Raw genomic sequence first — 17,080 nt, 5'->3', positions numbered from 1 at the left:
AAAGTAAGGATTCCCACCCCCACCTATTTTACCAAAAATTACAAAAGGAAACTGAGGCTTGGAGAAGAGATGTGACTTGTCCAAGATTACTTGGACCTGAGATTTGAATCCAGGACCCTCTGAATCCAAAGTCTAGAGTTTAATCATTTCATCTGCCTTCAGCTCTCCACTATATCTGATCATATCCATCATCACCACAATGCACAACAATACTCTTACCCCATTCCCAGCCCCCCAACCCAACACACACACATGCACAATCTCATACATATGGAGGTCCAGTAATGCCTTAGTTGGGGTCCCCCAGAAGCAGATGCTGAGACAAGAATTCTGGTAAGAGTAGTTCATCAAGGAGGTACCCAAAAACTCCAACTAGCTAGAGGGGGACGTGAGATAGGGAAGGGAAAGAGCCCACAGTGGGTGTGTTATCAAGCAGGTTACATAGCGAGAAACTGGATCTTAATCTCCCTGGCACTTCTGGAAGGCAGCATAGACAGCACTCTTCAGAGTTATCCCAACTGAGGGGCGAAGGAACTGGGGTGTTTATCCACCAGCTCCTGTCACTCACAGATTGAGGCTCCAGAGTGTAACCCTCTTGATAACAAAATGCAGTGGCTGGCAGATGTCAGTCTAGTGTGTCCTGAGGGGTTGAGGGTCACGGGGGTGGGCAGGCACCAAGAGCATCTGCTACAAGCTAAAAAGTGAGATGGAAAGACCAGCCCCAAGTTCTTGGGAAGAAAAGCCCCACTTGTCTTTGCATTCTCCCTTTTGATCTGTGCAAGGCAAGATACCCATCTTGGAGTTATGATCACTGAAGCAGATTCATCAAGGGACCCTGCCCCAGTGAGGCTGCAGTTAAGAGCCAGCATGAAAATGCAGCAAATTCCACCAAGAAGGAGGATAAACAGAGCTGTGTTGTGTTTGAGAAGCACTGGAGGGTAAAAGCAGACTCTGGAACCAGCTTGCTGGGGGGTTCAAATCCCATTTCCACCACTTGCCAGTCATGTGTTGTCCTGGGCAACTTCTCAATCTCTCTATGCCCCAACATTCCCACCCATAAGATGGGCCCAGTAATGGTAGGATCTACTTCGTGTGGCTGACATGAACATCCGAGGAGCGGTCATATGTGATGTGCCTGGAACAGAGCCTGGCACACAGGAAATCTCCAAGCGTTGGCTATCACAGTGATAGGGTCTGAGGTCAGACAGACCTGGGATCAAATGCTGACTCTGCAAGATATTCCCAAAGTGACCTTGGGAGATGACTTGCCTCTCTGGGCCTCAGTTTCTTCATCTGGAGAATAGGAATAACAATAGGTCCTGTCCCAAAGGATCGTTGTGGAAGGGATGCAGTAATGTCTGGTAACATTGCTACCTGGGAGGGGATGCTGAGACTAGCATTTTCTTCTATAATCCTTGTTCAATGCATCCAGGAGTGTGGACCCTAGAGGCAGAAAGACCAATGGCGTAGCTTTAACAGATGTCCACAAATTCTTTGATACTCCTGCGTTCAAGAGGGGGAGCCTAATTCCTCTCTCCTTGAGTGTGAGCTGGATTTAGTGACTTGCTTCTAATGAACAGGAAAAGGAGGATGTGACATTGTGTGACATCTGAGACACCTGAGGTTGTAAGAGTCATTGTGGCTTCCTCCGTGCTCTCTCTTTCCAGGATCACTCACTGAGGGGAAGCCAGTCACCATGCTGTTATGACACTCAAGCAGCGCAGTGGCGAAGCCCCTGTGAGGAGGAACTGAGATCTCCAGCCATCTGCTTGACTGCCACCTCATTAGAGACCCCAATCTAGAACCACCGAGCTAGGCCACCTCCAGATACCTGACCCTGATACAGTATAAGAAAATAAAAACATGTTGTTTAAAGTTGTTAAGTTTTGGAGTAATTTGTTACACAGCAAGAAATAACTAACACACTGAGAAGCAACGTTTCCCCATCAGTAAAATGACGATAATAACTTCATAAGGTTTGAGGTTTCATGTGATAAAATCAAAAAATCCTGCGTGACAGATTAAATGCTCAAGTGTATTAGTCACTGTTGTCAATATCATTATCCCACTATGCCAAATGGCTACAGCTACTCATAGGAGGCATGGTACCAGCCACAATTGAATTGAAGAGGTCGCCAAAGATCATTTCATCCAGTATCTTCTGAAGTGGGTGAAAGGGTTGAGGCTTTATCCTCAGGACAATTTAAGGAGGTTCAGGAAGGGAGTAATGGGCAGGTTGGTGTTTTACAACACTTGTGCTGTGTAGAGTGGGTGTTGCACAGGATGTGGTCATGGGTGGGGAGACAGGGAGAAAGTGAGGCTGATCCAAGAGAGAGAAAAGAGTGGTGGTGGTCTGGTCTAGGACAGGGGCTGTGGAGATGGAGAGGAATTTGGGAAGTAGGAAGAGAATTGGGGTAACATCAGGATGTGGGTGGGGAGTCTGAGACAGAAGGAAGAGTTGACTTTTGGAGGTTGATTAAGGAATTGGAAGGTTTTCTGATCAAGCCCAGATTCCTCCTGGGGATGGGAATGGGATGAGGTGATGAATGAGTCTTCTGCTGCTGCCATAATGAATCACCACAAACTTAGAGGCTTGACACAACACAAATTTATTATGTCACAGGGCTGGAAGTCAGAGTCCCACATGAGTCTTATGAGGCCGAAATCAAGATGGCAGCTGGTCTGTGCTCCTTCTGGAAGCTCCAGAGGAGAATCCATTCCTCGCCTTTTCCAGCTTCTGGAGGCCACCTGCATTCTTTGGCTCAAGACCCCTTCCTCCAGCTTCAAAGCCAGCAGTGTAGCCTCCTCAAATCTCTCGCTTCAAATCTCTCTCTCTCTCTTCTTCTTCTACCTTTTCCTCTTTCTCTCACCCTCTCGATAGATAGACAGATAGATAGATACACACATACATACATACATACATACGTACATACATACATACATACATATATAGATACATAAATACATAGAAACATAGATACATATATAGATACACAGACACATAGATCCCAATCTCTCTCTCTCTCTCTCTCCCCCTCCATCTCCTCTTATTCTCTCTCTCTGACCCTTGTGCCTCCCTCTTAAAAGGACCCTTGTGATTACATTGGACCCGCCTGGATAATCCAGAAAAATCTCCCCATCTCAAGATCCTTCACTTAATCACATCTGCAAAGTCCCTTTTTCTGTGTAAGGTCATATATTCACAGATTCTAGGGATTAGGATGTGGGCAACTTGGGGTGGGGAGCCACATTATTCTACCTACCACAGATGGGGTCTGGGGTCTTAGTGAGTGATTGAGCACACAAGATGCCATTCACCCTTCAAACCCAAAAGAGGTGACCAAGGCTATAATATCTGGACCACAGAGGTCCTGCAAGGATGAGGGAAGTCGTAAGGGGAGAAAAAGGGGAAAGATGGGATGGAGGAAATGAACCATTCTAGTCAAGCGATTGCAGAAACCTAACCCCTTGTGACTTTCCCAGCAAAGGGGAAATCTAAGGACACTCAAGACGGAAGAGGTCAGCCTGGAGGAGCCCCAGAGATGTCACTCATCCTCACACTGTGTGTGAGGGGCTCCAGGGAAGCCCTGCCCACCTTGACTATGCTCCTTCTGTGTTCTAAACCCTCCCATGGCTCCCTATTACCTTCAGGATGAAGTCCATGCTCATTAATATGGCACTCGAGACCCTCCCTCATCTTACACTGGTCTCCCCCTCTAGCCTCCCCACTCCCCCAAAACCCCAGTCATCCTAAACTAATTGAAGCCCCCTGTAGCAGACACTGTTGATGCCTCCCTGTCCAGCCACCCTTGAGCAGCTGGTGCACCCATCCCCCAGCTTCCGGGGGTGTCACCTGCTCACAGCTCACAGCTTCCGCTTCCCCAGAGGACTGCTTTCCAGTCCAACAGCTGCACAAGCCCTCTGACCCAGCCCACAGCCAATAACTGGTGGTCACAGAAGTACAAAAAGCCAGCCCTCGCCCCAAGGTGAGATCAATTCGGTGGTGTTGTTCAGGCTACAGGGCTCTCCATGGGATTAGGCTGAGGCTAGATTCCAACTGAGACCACCTCCTTGCTCAGCTCCTCCCTCTGTCCTACCCTGCTCCCCTCACTCCTCCTCTGCTAAATGTCCTCCCTCAATAAACCCAGTGCACAAGAATCCTCATGGCAGGGTCCAAGTTCCCAGACCCCAACCAATGGCCAATTATGTTAACATTTTTCTGCACAGGTGATATTCAAAGTATAGGATTCCTGGTCTGGGCAGGGCACTGACCATACAGAATGGACACTGGCTATGAGCCTCAGACAAGATCCTAGGGGCCACCCCTGGTGCCAGCCACTAACTCATCAGTAGCTGGATTGTGGGATATCTTATGGTAAAGGCTAGATATGCAGCTAGACTGAAGTCGTGATTTACCAACTAGAATGGAAATATATCCATACACTTTTTTAAGTTTAAGATGTACAACGGGTTGATTTGATATATTTACATATTGTAACATGATTACCACTGCAGCATCAGTTAACATCTCCATCATGTCACATGATTATCAATCCTTTTTTGTGGTGAGAACATTTAAAATCTAGTCTCTTTGCAACATTAAAGTAAACAATACGGTATTGTTGACTATAATCACTATACTGTGCTTGAGATCCCAAGAACTTATTCATCTTATAACTGCAAGTTTGTACCCTTTGGACAACATCTCCCCATTGCACCAACACCCCAGCACCTGGAAACCACCATTCTACTCTCTGTTTTTACAAGTTCAGCTTTTCTTAGATTCCACCTATAAGTGAGGTCATACAGTACTTGTCTTTCTCTGTCTGACTTATCTCACTTAGCATAATGCCCTCAAGGTCCATCCATGTTGTCACAAATGGCAGGATTTCCTTCTTTCTCATGGCTGAATAATATTCCATCATATATATGTCACATCTGCCTTATCCATTCTTCTGTTGACAGACAGGTTGTCCCCATATCTTGGCTATTGTGAATAATGATGCAATAAACATGGGGGTGCAGATATCTTTTCAATATCCTGTTCTCATTTCCTTTGCATATGTACCCAGAAGTTGGATTACTGGATCATATGGTATTTATCCAAGAGAAATAAAAACATACCTCCACAGAATGACTCACACACAAATGTTCACAGCAGCTTTATTCACAATTACTGAACACTGGAAAGAACCCAAACGTCCATTGATAGGTGATATATCTACACTATGAAGCGCTGACTTGCTCAATGATGTGGATGAATCTCTAAGACATTATGCTGAGGAAAAGAAATCTGACATAAAAGACACAAAAGAGTAAATGCTGGAATAGTTCTGTACTAGTCAGGGTTCTCCAGAGAAACAAAACCAATAGAAGAGAGAGAGAGAGATCTTAAGGAATTGGCTCATGCAGTTGTGGGAGTTGGCAAGTCCAAAATCTGTAGGACAAGCCAGCAGGCTGGAGACTCAGGTGAGAGTTGATGCTCTAGTCTTGAGGCTGAAGGCCGGACACTCAGGCAGAATTTCTATATTTCTACATTACTGTCTGGAAGAAGAATTCCTTCCACTCTGGGAAACCTCAATCTTTGCTCTTAAGTCCTTCAACTGACTGGATGAGGCCCACCCACATTATGGAGGGCCATCTGGTTTTCTCAAAATCTACTGATTTAAGTGTTAATCACATCTGAAAGATACCTTCACAGCAACACCTAGACTGGTGTTTGACCAAACAACTAGTCCCCACAGTCTAGCCAAACTGACACATAAAGTTAGCCATCACACAGTCCAACAATAGGAAATTTTAGAGGTTGCAAACCATATATAGGGGAGAGAGGAGGAACAAATCAATGGTGGCCTAGGGTGAAGCAGAGGGAGGGATGTATCAGAAAAAGCCTCGAGGAAAGTGAGGGGGATGATGGAAATGTTCTTTATCTTGATTGTGACAGAGGTTGTCAAAACACAGCAAATTTTACATTGTGAAAGGAAGCCGTGTGTTGTATGTGAATCATCCCTCCAAAAGTTGATAAGATTGGCTCCAAAATAAAGAGTGCCCACCATTCTGCCAAGTTATTTTATTGCCCATTCTATATAAAGGGACAAAATTATTTTATGCTATACAAAGGGACCAAAAGACATGAGTTTTGAGTTTCTCCAGAGAATTGCAGTCTCTTAAATTTGTTTTCATATGGGGCTTGATCTCATTTCACAAAGATAAATACATTTGACCTTAGAAAGCTAAGATACAACCTCTAGCTATACTTCCTTAAAAATCAAGATAAAACAATAAAAATGTGTACAGTTTCTATTTCCTAATTGCACACTGACTGATAAGAAATATTTCTTGGAAACCCCTTCCTTAGCAATAATTAGAGCTCGGCCACACTCTTTTCAATCTACATTATGTGCTGTTCTGTGAATGTGTCACAGTTTGCTTTCCCACCCCCTTGGAGCAGATTCCTGGTGTTTGCAAGCCCTGCTGGACACACACGCTCCCTCTGCAGATTACTGCAGAAACTCAGTTCCACGAATGCTCTTACTTATCATTCTATCTCAAAGGCAGAAGGAACAGCTAGAAGAACTGTCACCCTAGACCTTCAGACACTCCCAGAAGTAGAACCAGAGGAAGATGTGAAAGTGCAGAAGCTTGGAGAGGAAAATAATACATCATCACATTTGCTCCCCAAGCACAGGGCCCACGGGCCAGAATTTCAGGGAAGTGGATCTGCAAGAATCTAGAGAAGAAAAAACATGAGCCTCCAGGCCTAAGCCTCTGAGAAGGAAGAGGTTCTAGAAGGAGAGGGACGTCTGAAGGGTACAGCCCAAATCAGGGACAATAAATTCTGTGAGCTTAGAGGACTGGCTTTTCTGGCAGATAGCATGAGTTTCACAGTATTAGTTTGCTAGGGCTGCTGTAACAAAATATGACAGTCTACGTGGTTTAAACAACAGACATTTATCGTCTCACCGTGCTGGAGTCTGGAATTCTGAGATAAGGTGTCAGTGGGGTTGGGTTCTCCTGAGGCCTCTCTTCTTGGCTTACAGACGGTCGCCTTCTCCCTGTGTCCTCATATGGTCTCCCTTCTGTGCATGTCTGTGTCCTAATCTCCTCTTCTTATGAGGACACCACTCATATTGGATTAGGACCCACCCTAATGACCTCATTTTACCTTAATCACCACTTTAAATGCCTTGTCTCCAAATACAGTCACATTCTAAGGTCCCGGGGGGTTAGGGCGGCAACATACCAATTTGGGGAGACGCAATTCAGCCATAACATCCGCATTCCAGATCCAACCATGTAATATGTGACCTTAACAATTGACAGTCTCTTTGACCCTCAGTTTTCTCATCTACTAAAAAATATTTGTCTACTTCACACAGTTATCTTGAGGACTAAATGAAACAATGCACGGAAAGCATTTGGCAGAGTAGGATGTACACAGTAAATATCTATCAGCTACTATCACTATTACTATACACTGCATACAAATATGTACATATATTATTTTTACAGGATATTACAATGAGGCTCTCTCTTAATTTGTCTGCAGCCGGCAAATGTGGGAGAACATAATAAGAGGAAACAAGAGAGCATTAATACTTCATCCAAGCAGAGCTTGTAAAGGAGATGACTAATAATGAACCTTCTGATTCCTTCGCCGAAGGTTCAGGAACTGTTTCTGTAAAGGGCCAGGTAGTAAATATTTTCAACTTTGCAAGCCATAGGGTCACTGTTGCAACTCCAGTGTTATAATGTGAAAGCAGCCATAGATGTTGTGAATGGATGTGGCTGGGTGCCAATAAAACTTTATCTGTGGACAACAAAATTTGAATTTCATATACTTCTCATGTGTCATGGAATATTATTTTTCTTTTGACTTTCTTTCACCATTTAAAAATGTAAAAACCATTCACAGAAGCACTATTCCCAATAGCCAAAAGGTAAACAGAGCCTAGATGTCTATCAATGGATGAATGAATAATCAAAATGTGACATAGCTATATATTGGAATATTATGCAGCCATGGAAAGGAGTGAAGCAATCCACAAACAAAATAGAGGAAGATTGGCAACAGATGTTAGCTCAGGGTGAATCTTCCTCAGAAAATGAAAATATATATATATATATATATATATTTGTTAAATGCCCAATAATCTAAAACATTCTAGTTATTAGAAAATTAGTTAAAAGTCACAGCTGTTACCAACAGGTATCTGATTATCTCCAGACTTCATGCTCCTCATGCAGGGAGAATTGTAGTCCTGGATTTAGGAAGAGCCCTCAGGAGAGAGAGGCTTTCTGTTGTTTTCACTGCACTCCCTGCCCAGAGAATGAGAGTTCCAATGAGACAGGTGAGTATATGCTTTACAGAGACTTTCTCTACCTCTCTGTTATGTCCGTTATTCATCCGAGGAAATATTCTGGATGAGAACTGCAGAGTTGAAATGCTTCCTTAGTCAATTTAGTAATTGACTATTATAACAGGCCACTCTCCTTCTTGAATTAAGTTCATGTATCCTAAATAAAAATCAAATCAGCATTCCAAATCCAGCTATATTTTATAAGAAGGCCATATCATGACTAAGCTTGGGTCATGCCATGTAATTCAGTACTCTAGTCCCTGAAAAGGGAGAAATAATAACCTCGATAACTGCAGAAAAGGACATTTAATTAAATTCAACACGGTTTGTGTATTAAAAAATAAACAGCAACAACAAAAACAACTCTTACAAAATCAGGAATAGAAGGGAACTCTGTCAATCTCATAAAGAGTATTTACAGAGTCAAACTTTATGGTGCAGTGTTGAAATCAAGGATAAGAGAAGAACGTTCATTATCATTGCTTCTACGAAACACACACTGGAGGCCCTGCTTAATGCAATATTGGCAGGAAATGATACAAAAGGAATGATTTATTGGAAGGGATGAAATAAAACTGACATTATCTTCAGCCGCTCCTCGGCTCAGCGGTTCGGGTTCGTCTCTCTCCGATTTCGCGGCCACAGTTCGGCTCTCTCCGTCTCTCCCCGCCAGGTCCCGGGCTCCGCCCACAGCCTGGTCCCCGCCCACAGCCCCGCCTCTAGAGCTGGTTTCCACCCACAGCCCCGCCCCTAGACCTGGTCCCTGTCCCTGGTGCTGACCCAGCCCGCGGACCGGTCTCACATTAACTCTAGAAACTAGACACCTCCCCCGAGGCTGGGGTGCGCGGCCCCGCCCCGCCCCCCCCCCCCCCCCCCCCCCCCGCGGCCTCAACCTGGAGCCCCCAATCGTCCGTTCTCCCCGAACTTCCCTCCTCCCAGAACGCCCGCCCGAGACCGGAAGCGGAAGCGCGGGCGGCGCCGTGGATGGAGCGGGAGGTCTGCGCGGTGTGTCCAGTCTTCTCGGCGCGGACCGCATTCCCGTGGACGTTCGGCCGAAGGGGCGAGGCGCGGTGAGTGGCGGGCGGTCCCGGCTCCGGTCGCGGTCGAGGGAGGGGCCTGGGCCGCGGGCAGCCCCCTCACGGCCCGGCGTCCCCCCGTCCCCCCGGAGCCCCGTTTCCCCCCGGGCTGTTCGCTCAGGGCGCCCGAGGCTGCTGTTCCTCCCGGCTCCGGGCGCCGCCGGCCCCTCCTCAGAGTCCCCGTCACCGTCCTCCGTGTGATTTTGTCCCCAGGGGGCTTATCCGCGTCTGGAGGCGGTGTTTGGGTTGTTACTAATGGGGGCGCTCCTGGCATCTAGAGGGGGAGGCAGGGATGCTGCTCAGCGTCCTCCGGGGCCCAGGACGGCCCGACAGAGAATCATCCGGCCCCACATGTCAGTGGTGCCGAGGTTGGGAAACCTGCTCCAGGGCCTGAAAATCTCCCCAGCCCTGAATGAAGTGTGGGAATTGTTTACAAGTCAGCGAGTCACTTACAGGGGCCATAAATGACAAGCTTGTTTAAAGGGTCCAGAGTCACCAAAAAGTCTCTGTCCAGCCAAGTGAGGTGAGCGACACAAGTGCACACAGCACGAAGCTGCTTCCTCCCATCTTGGGGAGCAGGTGACTGGATAGGAATCGGGAAAATCCAGTTTCTGCCAACAGTTACAGTTAAATCAGTAAATACAAAAAAGAAAAGTGAATGAGGTGGTCTTTCCATCCAACACCCTATAAAAGGCCTCAAAAGCTTGTTTGCGCTTTTTTTCCCCCCTCAGACACGAAAAGCATCTGTGGAGCTCAAGTTTGAGGTGAAAGCAGGCTCAGAGTCCACCTGTCCTCGCTGATCCATGGATTTCTGTGTGACCAGGTGAGTACCCTGTCGACCTGGTACCAACAGGTTCCAGCAGCCTCCGCTGTGCAGAAGACCTGCTAGTGGGCTTTCCTGGGCTCAGGTTGTCACCACATGGACACTGAGAGTGAGGGTATCTTAAGAAAAATTATTGATGTTTCATGGATTATATTCAAGGGAAAGATGGTAAGCTGTGTGTGGTTCTGTGTGGTAAATATTTCAGTAAGTACAGGTATATGCAAATAAGAACACATAAAACAAATGTAAATAACTGCAAATGTGTATTATAGTAGAAAATATAGATTTACTTGCATTGCATAATACTCAAAAGTCAAGATTTATATATAATATAAATACAGAAATGTTTTGCGTGTGTATGTAGTATTAGAAGACGTCCCATTAAATATTAGCAGGGATACTCAGCAACATTCCTTAGACCCATTCAACTTGACTTCTAAAGTCCTATAAATCCTCCACAAAAATTTGAAATAAAGGAGCATTCAGGGAAAAAGATGATTGGAACTTCTTTGTATTAATAACAAATTTAACATTGAATTTGCCAGTAGCCAGATTTATTTTGAGCATTTTTTTCTTTATGACATTTCAAATCATTTGGAGGAGTACTAAGCAACACTGTAGATTGCAGGGCAGGGCACTAGTCTCTAAAAAACCTGTCCTCACCACCTTGCCTTCTAAAGGGAATTAACTTTGTTTCTTGAAACTTTTCTGAAATAACAGTCTGGTGATTCACGTTGCAGAGAATCTTGTTAAGTAATTTTGTATTTAGTTGTTGGCCTCTACTAATTGTGTGTGTATGTGTGTGTGCCTTTTTCATTCTAGCTTTCCTGTGATGTTCTTGAGGGGAATGTGTGCTTGTCATGCAATAGATAGTCTTTGAGTTTATAATCTATGGTGACCCACCATCCTCGTTTATTCAGGACAGAGGGGTTTTCCAGGACACAGGACGTTTAGTATTCAAACCAGGGCAGTCCTAGACAAACTGGGATGGTTCCTCATCTGATGAGCCAGGCCCTGGGCCACATGCATGGGGACCTGGAGAACCAGAGAGACCTTGTCCCACCTCCGTGGAATTTATCTTGTATTTGGGAATTTGGATTTTAGACAGTTCATGATGAGAGTGATGTGGGAGTTTGGCACAAGGGGACTCAACCTGAGGGGGCAGGGAAGCCCTCTTGAGAAGGACTGATATTTAGCTTGAGAGCTAGAGTTTGGACAGGATTTAGCTAGTTGGAGGGTTAGACTGGAGTGAGGGTGTGGGAGTGTGTTCAAGAGAGCGTTTCAGACAGAGGGACCCGCATGAGGACACCCCTGAAGCAGAGAGCCTGGTGTGTCCATGAACTGAGAAGAGGGATGGCTGAGCCGAGTCAACACAGGGGGAGGGGTGTGAGCCACGCCGGCGATGGGGGACAGGCAGGACCAGATCAGGGGTGACTTGGGACTCTGTTCTAAGACCAGTGGGAAGACTCTGGAGAGATGCGAGTAGAAGGATGATGTGATTAGCGTTTGGTCTAAGCACGTTGGTTCAAATGGATTTCATGGTTAAGAATGTAGACTTAAGAGGCAAGATGGGAGGTGCTGGGAATAAGATTAGGAATAAGATGATTGTTCCCTAGGCCTGGGTGATGGCTGTGGAGTATTAAAGAAATAGAAAGAAAAGACCTTGGAGTGTAGAACCGAGAGAACGTAACGGTACTTTCTTGCCTGCATGTGTCAGATGGCACAGGGCAGAGACTGTTCTCCTCGCTGCTGTCCGTGCAGAGCTGCAGGCACCCCCTCACCCAGGTCTGTGTGTTCACCCCTCTTTGTCACTCACAGGCCCCCCTCCACATCCTACAGGAGTCAGGCCTTACTTGTGAGGGGGTTGTCTCACATGGGAGACACCGAGGAGAGCCTCTCCAGACATGAGAGCAGCCCCTTCAGCCTCTCCCTCAGCCTCCTCCCTTCCCCTCTCTCGCTTTCCACACCGAGAAGGACCCCTGCTCAGTATTCCATGTCCCCAGGTTCTCCCTCCCCCAGGCTTGAGAAGGGTGGGGCAGCCACTGGGGTGGACATCATCTGCACCTTCCACTCTGACCCCCGCAGGTCCCGGGCTGGACAGAGAGTGACTCTCCTGGGAGCCGTGCCATGAGACCCAGGGCGTCACCCACCTAGGCTCCCTCACCCTGGACAGGGACAGCCTCTATGTCAGTGGTGAGCGGCTGTGCTACAGCCACACTGTCTCTCCCAGTCAGAGTTCTGTGTTGCCTGCGTTGCTCTAAAGTGAGCTATGATCCATCTCTCTATGCTCCTGGTCTGGGATCAGTCTCCTCATCACTGTGTGATCACTGGGTCCAGCCACCTTCCATCTCGTTGCCTCCCCCCTGAACACCCCTCCCCTCTTCCCCTCCCCTCTTCCCCTCTCCTCTTCTCCTCTGCTTTCCCCACAAAGCTCCCTACATCCTCCCTCTCCTTTAATCCTTTATGTTCACCCCAACTCTTGCTCAGCTCCTCTCACCTTCTCTCCACAGATTACACCTATGGAGCCGCAGCCCCGACTACCACCAGTGAGTATTCCTGGCCCTGATCTCCTGGGTCCCGTCCACATTTGGGGTTGGGGAGCACTTGTTCTCCTTCACCCGCTGTCCTTCATGAGGGAAGCACCTGGAAGGGCCCTAATTCATCCCTTCTCTCCCTCCCGGGTTCTGGTGGAGAGTCCCAGCCCAGTGTGAGAAAGCCTTAGACACAGACATGTTCTCCACCACATTCTGACCCCACGTGGTTTTCACTTTAATTCTCCTAAAGCCCCGCCCTTGGTCCTCCTTTTCCAGGTATCCCATCCGTCTGTCCAGTTTTCTGCCCGTCCATCTGTCTCTCCTCCGAGTTCAGTCTCTCTTGTTCACCTATCTCTCTCTCTCGGGCTCCTCTCATCCACAGGCTTGCTCATCCCTCTACTCACACAGTCACCCCTCCCCTCACTCTCATGTATGCTTCACCTGTGAATGGTGGTCCTGGGACAGCCACTGCTGGAGCCCGGGTGAGCCTGGGGGCTCCTCCCACTCTGTCCCTCCCTGAGACAGCCCTCGCCACAGCTCCCGAGCCGGCCACCACGTCCCTGCATACTTCATCATCACCTGTGCCACCAGAAGCCACCACAGGTATCTGGGGGCCCCTTTTCCTTCCCAAGAGAAGCTCTCCGGCCCCACTCCTCCACCAGCCAGTTGTGATCCAGGAGCTGGGAAGCCACAGTGTGAGATTCTGGTTTTAGGGCAATCATGCTGATCACAAAGATTATACCGACGGTTCAGTCTCAGGCCAGCCCTCAGAGAGCCCCTAGTCTTGTGAAATTAACACACCGTTATAGTACAATGTGGGAGGTTTCGGGGAGAGGGCCTGGCATCATTTGGAGGGGAAGAGCTTGCTAGAGAAAGTTTCACCAGAATGGAGTCTTTGAGAATAAGTAGGAGGGACCCTGGCAACTAGAGGATGAAGGGTTTTCCTGGCCCAGAGGATTCCATGATGAAAGGCTCCGGCCTGAAACAACATGCCCTATGGGGAGAATTGAAATGAATTTGGGTTGCGTGAAGCATGGAGTTTAACCCGCAGTAGATGGATAAAATGAGACTGAAAGGTCAGCAGGAGCCAGATTGAGTAGAGCCTTGAGTGCCAGGTCAAGAAGGTTGAACTAAACACTGAAGGCCATAGGGAGCCATGGGTGGTACTAGAGCAGTGGTGGCCCTAGTGAGGTATTCATTTCAGAAAGATTCTTCTAGTGGTGCATGTAGAACATCCTTTAGACAGAGCATCCAGTGAGCCTGCTGGGGTGTTGATCCGGGTGAAGGAAGTTAAGACCTGAGCTGGGACAGGGATGGAGAGAGAGTGTATGTGAGGACCGGTGCGCAACTGGAATTGGTGTTACTGGGAGGGAGGAGGAGCTGAGCAGATGTGCTGGTTCTGACTTGGGTGACGAAACGGGTGGGTGGTGGTGCCACGGGAGAGAAGACGACAGATGATAATGAGTGCAGGACTCTGGTGTGGTCTCAGGCCAGATTTCAGTGATGGTCATCGCTCTCCCTCTCGTCTTACAGCTTTGGGGCACAACCTGAAGACCCTCACAGTCACCTTCCCCATCTCTACCCTCTGGTATTCATCAGACAGGAGCAACGGCTCAGCCACGTTCAACTCCACTGAGAGGGTCCTGCAGAGCCTGGGGAGACCCTGGTTCCAGCAGCTCCTGTTGGGTTAAATCCCACCCAGCCCCTCCCCCAATCCCTGTCCCTCCTGCTCCTCCTCCTCCTCCTTCCTCCCCAGCTGGATCCTTGTTCAAGAAGAGCAGCCTGGGCCTCTTCTCCTTGAGTTGCAGACTGTTCTCCCTCAGGTGAGACCCTCCCCTGAATATTTGCCCCTAATGACCACTTTTGTGACCACCCCTCTCTGTCTCCCCCCTGTCCTCCCATTTCCTCCTTCCTGTTCTGGCCCCCCCCCCGAGGTTTCAGGACCTCTCTCTAGAGTCCCCACGTCCCTCTCTCCCCAGGCCTGAAAAGGATGGGGATGCCAGCAGTGTGGACGCCGTCTGCACCTACCATCCTGACCCTGTGGGCAACCAAGCCTCTGTGCTGGGAGCGGAGAGTCTCCACCTGTCTGCTCTTCCTCTCGGTGGCTCCAGGCTCTGCAGCCCAGAGTTTATCCATCCAGAGAGAGCACCAGCTACATTTCCACATCATCAGCTGGAACCTCAGCAACCCGGAGCCCACATCCTCGGAGTACACCGCCCTGCTGAGGGACACCCAGGACCAGGTGGGATCTCCCCTCTCGCATCGCTCCTTGCCCTGAGGGCACCGTCATTCCTCCGTCTGACTTACATCTGTTAAATGATTGTTTCAACCCTTCACTTTCCCTGCGTGCCTGGGTTCTCTCAGTGTCCAGAGGTGATGTCCTAGCTGCCTGCCCCATTTCTCACATGGGTAAACTGAATCTCAGAAAGGGGATTATTGTGCCTAAGGTCACACAGTGAGTTAGGGGCAGAGCCAGGATTTGAAGTCAGGTCTCCCTTGCCCCAAGGTCTGTGATCTTTCACTGGCTCCAGTGGCCCCCTGCGTCTTCAGGAGACCTCCATCTCACCCACTCTCCCTCGCGTTTGTTCTACGTCACCAAGCTCTACAGAGGCAGCCAGCTGTGAGACATATTCCACTCCTGCCTGGTCACTGACTTGATGTGGGTTGAGGAGATTGGAAACATTGGCTGAGCTGGTGGCTGATGGCTCTGAGCTCCCGTGACACATCCTTGATCTGGAAGTCACTGACATGGTGCCCATTCTGCCCCACATCCCTGTCAGCTAATCCTAGCATCTCCTTCCATAGGTTTTCGAGGGTTGAGAAAAGCATTAACATTTGGGGCCACCAACCTCCAGCATCCTCCTCCTCCTCCTCTTCTGGAAAGGTTCAACAAATATTAGCGGTCTAACTGTGCTCTCCAATATTGGAGCCACTAACCAGATGGGGCAATTAAAATTTTTTATACACCTATTGGGATACGATGCACATATTGTGTGTGTGGGGGGTGTATTTTTTAGGTTTTTCTAGATACAATATCTTCTCATCTGCAAAACAAATAGTTTTCCGTCTTCCCTTCCAATCTGGGTCTCTTTTATTCCTTTTTCTTGCCTAATTGCCCTCATCAGAGCCTCTGGTGCCTGTGATTAACATGCGAGATGAGGGAAGACATCAATGTCTTGTCCCTGGTCTTAGGGGGAAATTTTCAGTCTTTCACCATTGAATATGGTGTTATCCATGGGTTTTTCATCGATGCTGTTTATAGGTTGAGAAAGTTTTTTCTATTCCTAATTTGTTCAGTGTTTTCTTTTTTAGACATGAAGGGTGCTGTATTTTGTGAAATTCTTTTCTGTATATGTGGTCGAGATTGTGTGGTATTGGCCGTTATTCTATTAATATGGTGTATTACATAATCAAGTTTTCAGATATTAACCCAACCCTTCAACTAGAGGTGAGAGATTAAGATGTTCTCAAGTCTTTCCTGGGCGTGCCACACGCCTGAGCCCTTGTGGTCTTCTAGATGTCCGCAAATACCCTGGAGCTTTTCAAAGCCCCCTGTGGACATCTCATTCCCCCAATTTTTCTTCTAAGTTGTTGGCTCACCTCTTGCCTGCCTCAGCTGGTATCACTCCCTCAGGCAACTACAATAGAAAACAATTAGCCCTGATTGTTTTTAGCAAGTGCCCTGGGGACAGACTTTCCTCCCTGGGCAAGCTCTGAGTCTAGTAACAACAAGCCCTGAACATGGGGCGTTTTCGGGGAGCTGCCAGGCAGGTCAGCTAGTTGCAGTTGGGTGGGGAGGGGTCTTTTCAGAGCTCCACACCCATTATGGCTGCTGTGCTGCGGGTTGTCTCAGCCACCATGGTTCTGAGACTGACGGTTTTCACAGTTATGGAAGATGTTGTGAGAGCAGGATGGGAATAGTGCAAGTTATAGTGCCACGAAGTTTGCTCCCTTTATCAAGATTCCACCGTGTGTCTTCACTAAACCCTCCTCAGATTCTTACAAGCCTTTGATTAATTTCTAGACTTCTGAAAAGTTGATTTTGACCATTTTTACCAGTGTTCTCATTGTTTTTATGCATTTGCAGAAGTGCTTACTCCAAAGTTTCAAAAATGTTCTCCCTGTGGTTATTTATTTATGAATTAATTAATTTAAATGAAATTACATGAGAAATTCAGTTCCTCACTCACACACACTAGCCACATTTTAAGTGCTTGATAACAACATGGGGCTAATAATGAGTGTATTTGGTAGTGCAGACAAATGTTTACATTATTGCAGAAAGTT

At 47.6% G+C, this 17,080-nt stretch overlaps 1 protein-coding gene and 1 long non-coding RNA gene across 2 annotated transcripts; both read left to right on the top strand.

Moving 5' to 3' along the window:
• The first annotated feature begins 9,387 nt into the window (after positions 1-9,387).
• LOC131402632 (uncharacterized) lies at positions 9,388-12,429 on the top strand. The gene is made up of 3 exons (XR_009218839.1): positions 9,388-9,430; positions 10,168-10,259; positions 12,345-12,429. It is a non-coding gene; the product is annotated as an uncharacterized LOC131402632 (long non-coding RNA).
• Positions 12,430-13,205: 776 nt separating this feature from the next.
• LOC131402625 (mucin-16-like) lies at positions 13,206-14,485 on the top strand. The gene is made up of 2 exons (XM_058537264.1): positions 13,206-13,396; positions 14,327-14,485. The coding sequence occupies exons 1-2, from the start codon at positions 13,222-13,224 to the stop codon at positions 14,482-14,484; spliced, it is 333 nt and encodes a 110-aa protein (XP_058393247.1). The 5' UTR covers positions 13,206-13,221; the 3' UTR covers position 14,485.
• Positions 14,486-17,080: the final 2,595 nt, after the last annotated feature.

This window comes from Diceros bicornis, unplaced genomic scaffold (genome assembly GCF_020826845.1).
Source record: "Diceros bicornis minor isolate mBicDic1 unplaced genomic scaffold, mDicBic1.mat.cur scaffold_196_ctg1, whole genome shotgun sequence".
Lineage (NCBI taxonomy): Eukaryota > Metazoa > Chordata > Mammalia > Perissodactyla > Rhinocerotidae > Diceros > Diceros bicornis.
The sequence above is the reverse complement of the archived record's forward strand: the minus strand, read 5'-3'. Positions and strand labels throughout refer to the sequence as shown.

Excerpts from the sequence above, each read along its gene's own strand:
- LOC131402625 (XM_058537264.1), top strand. The coding sequence starts at position 13,222 with ATGTATGCTTCACCTGTGAATGGTGGTCCTGGGACAGCCACTGCTGGA. Across the intron at positions 13,397-14,326 it reads GCCACCAGAAGCCACCACAG|CTTTGGGGCACAACCTGAAG; the intron begins GTATCTGGGGGC and ends CTCGTCTTACAG.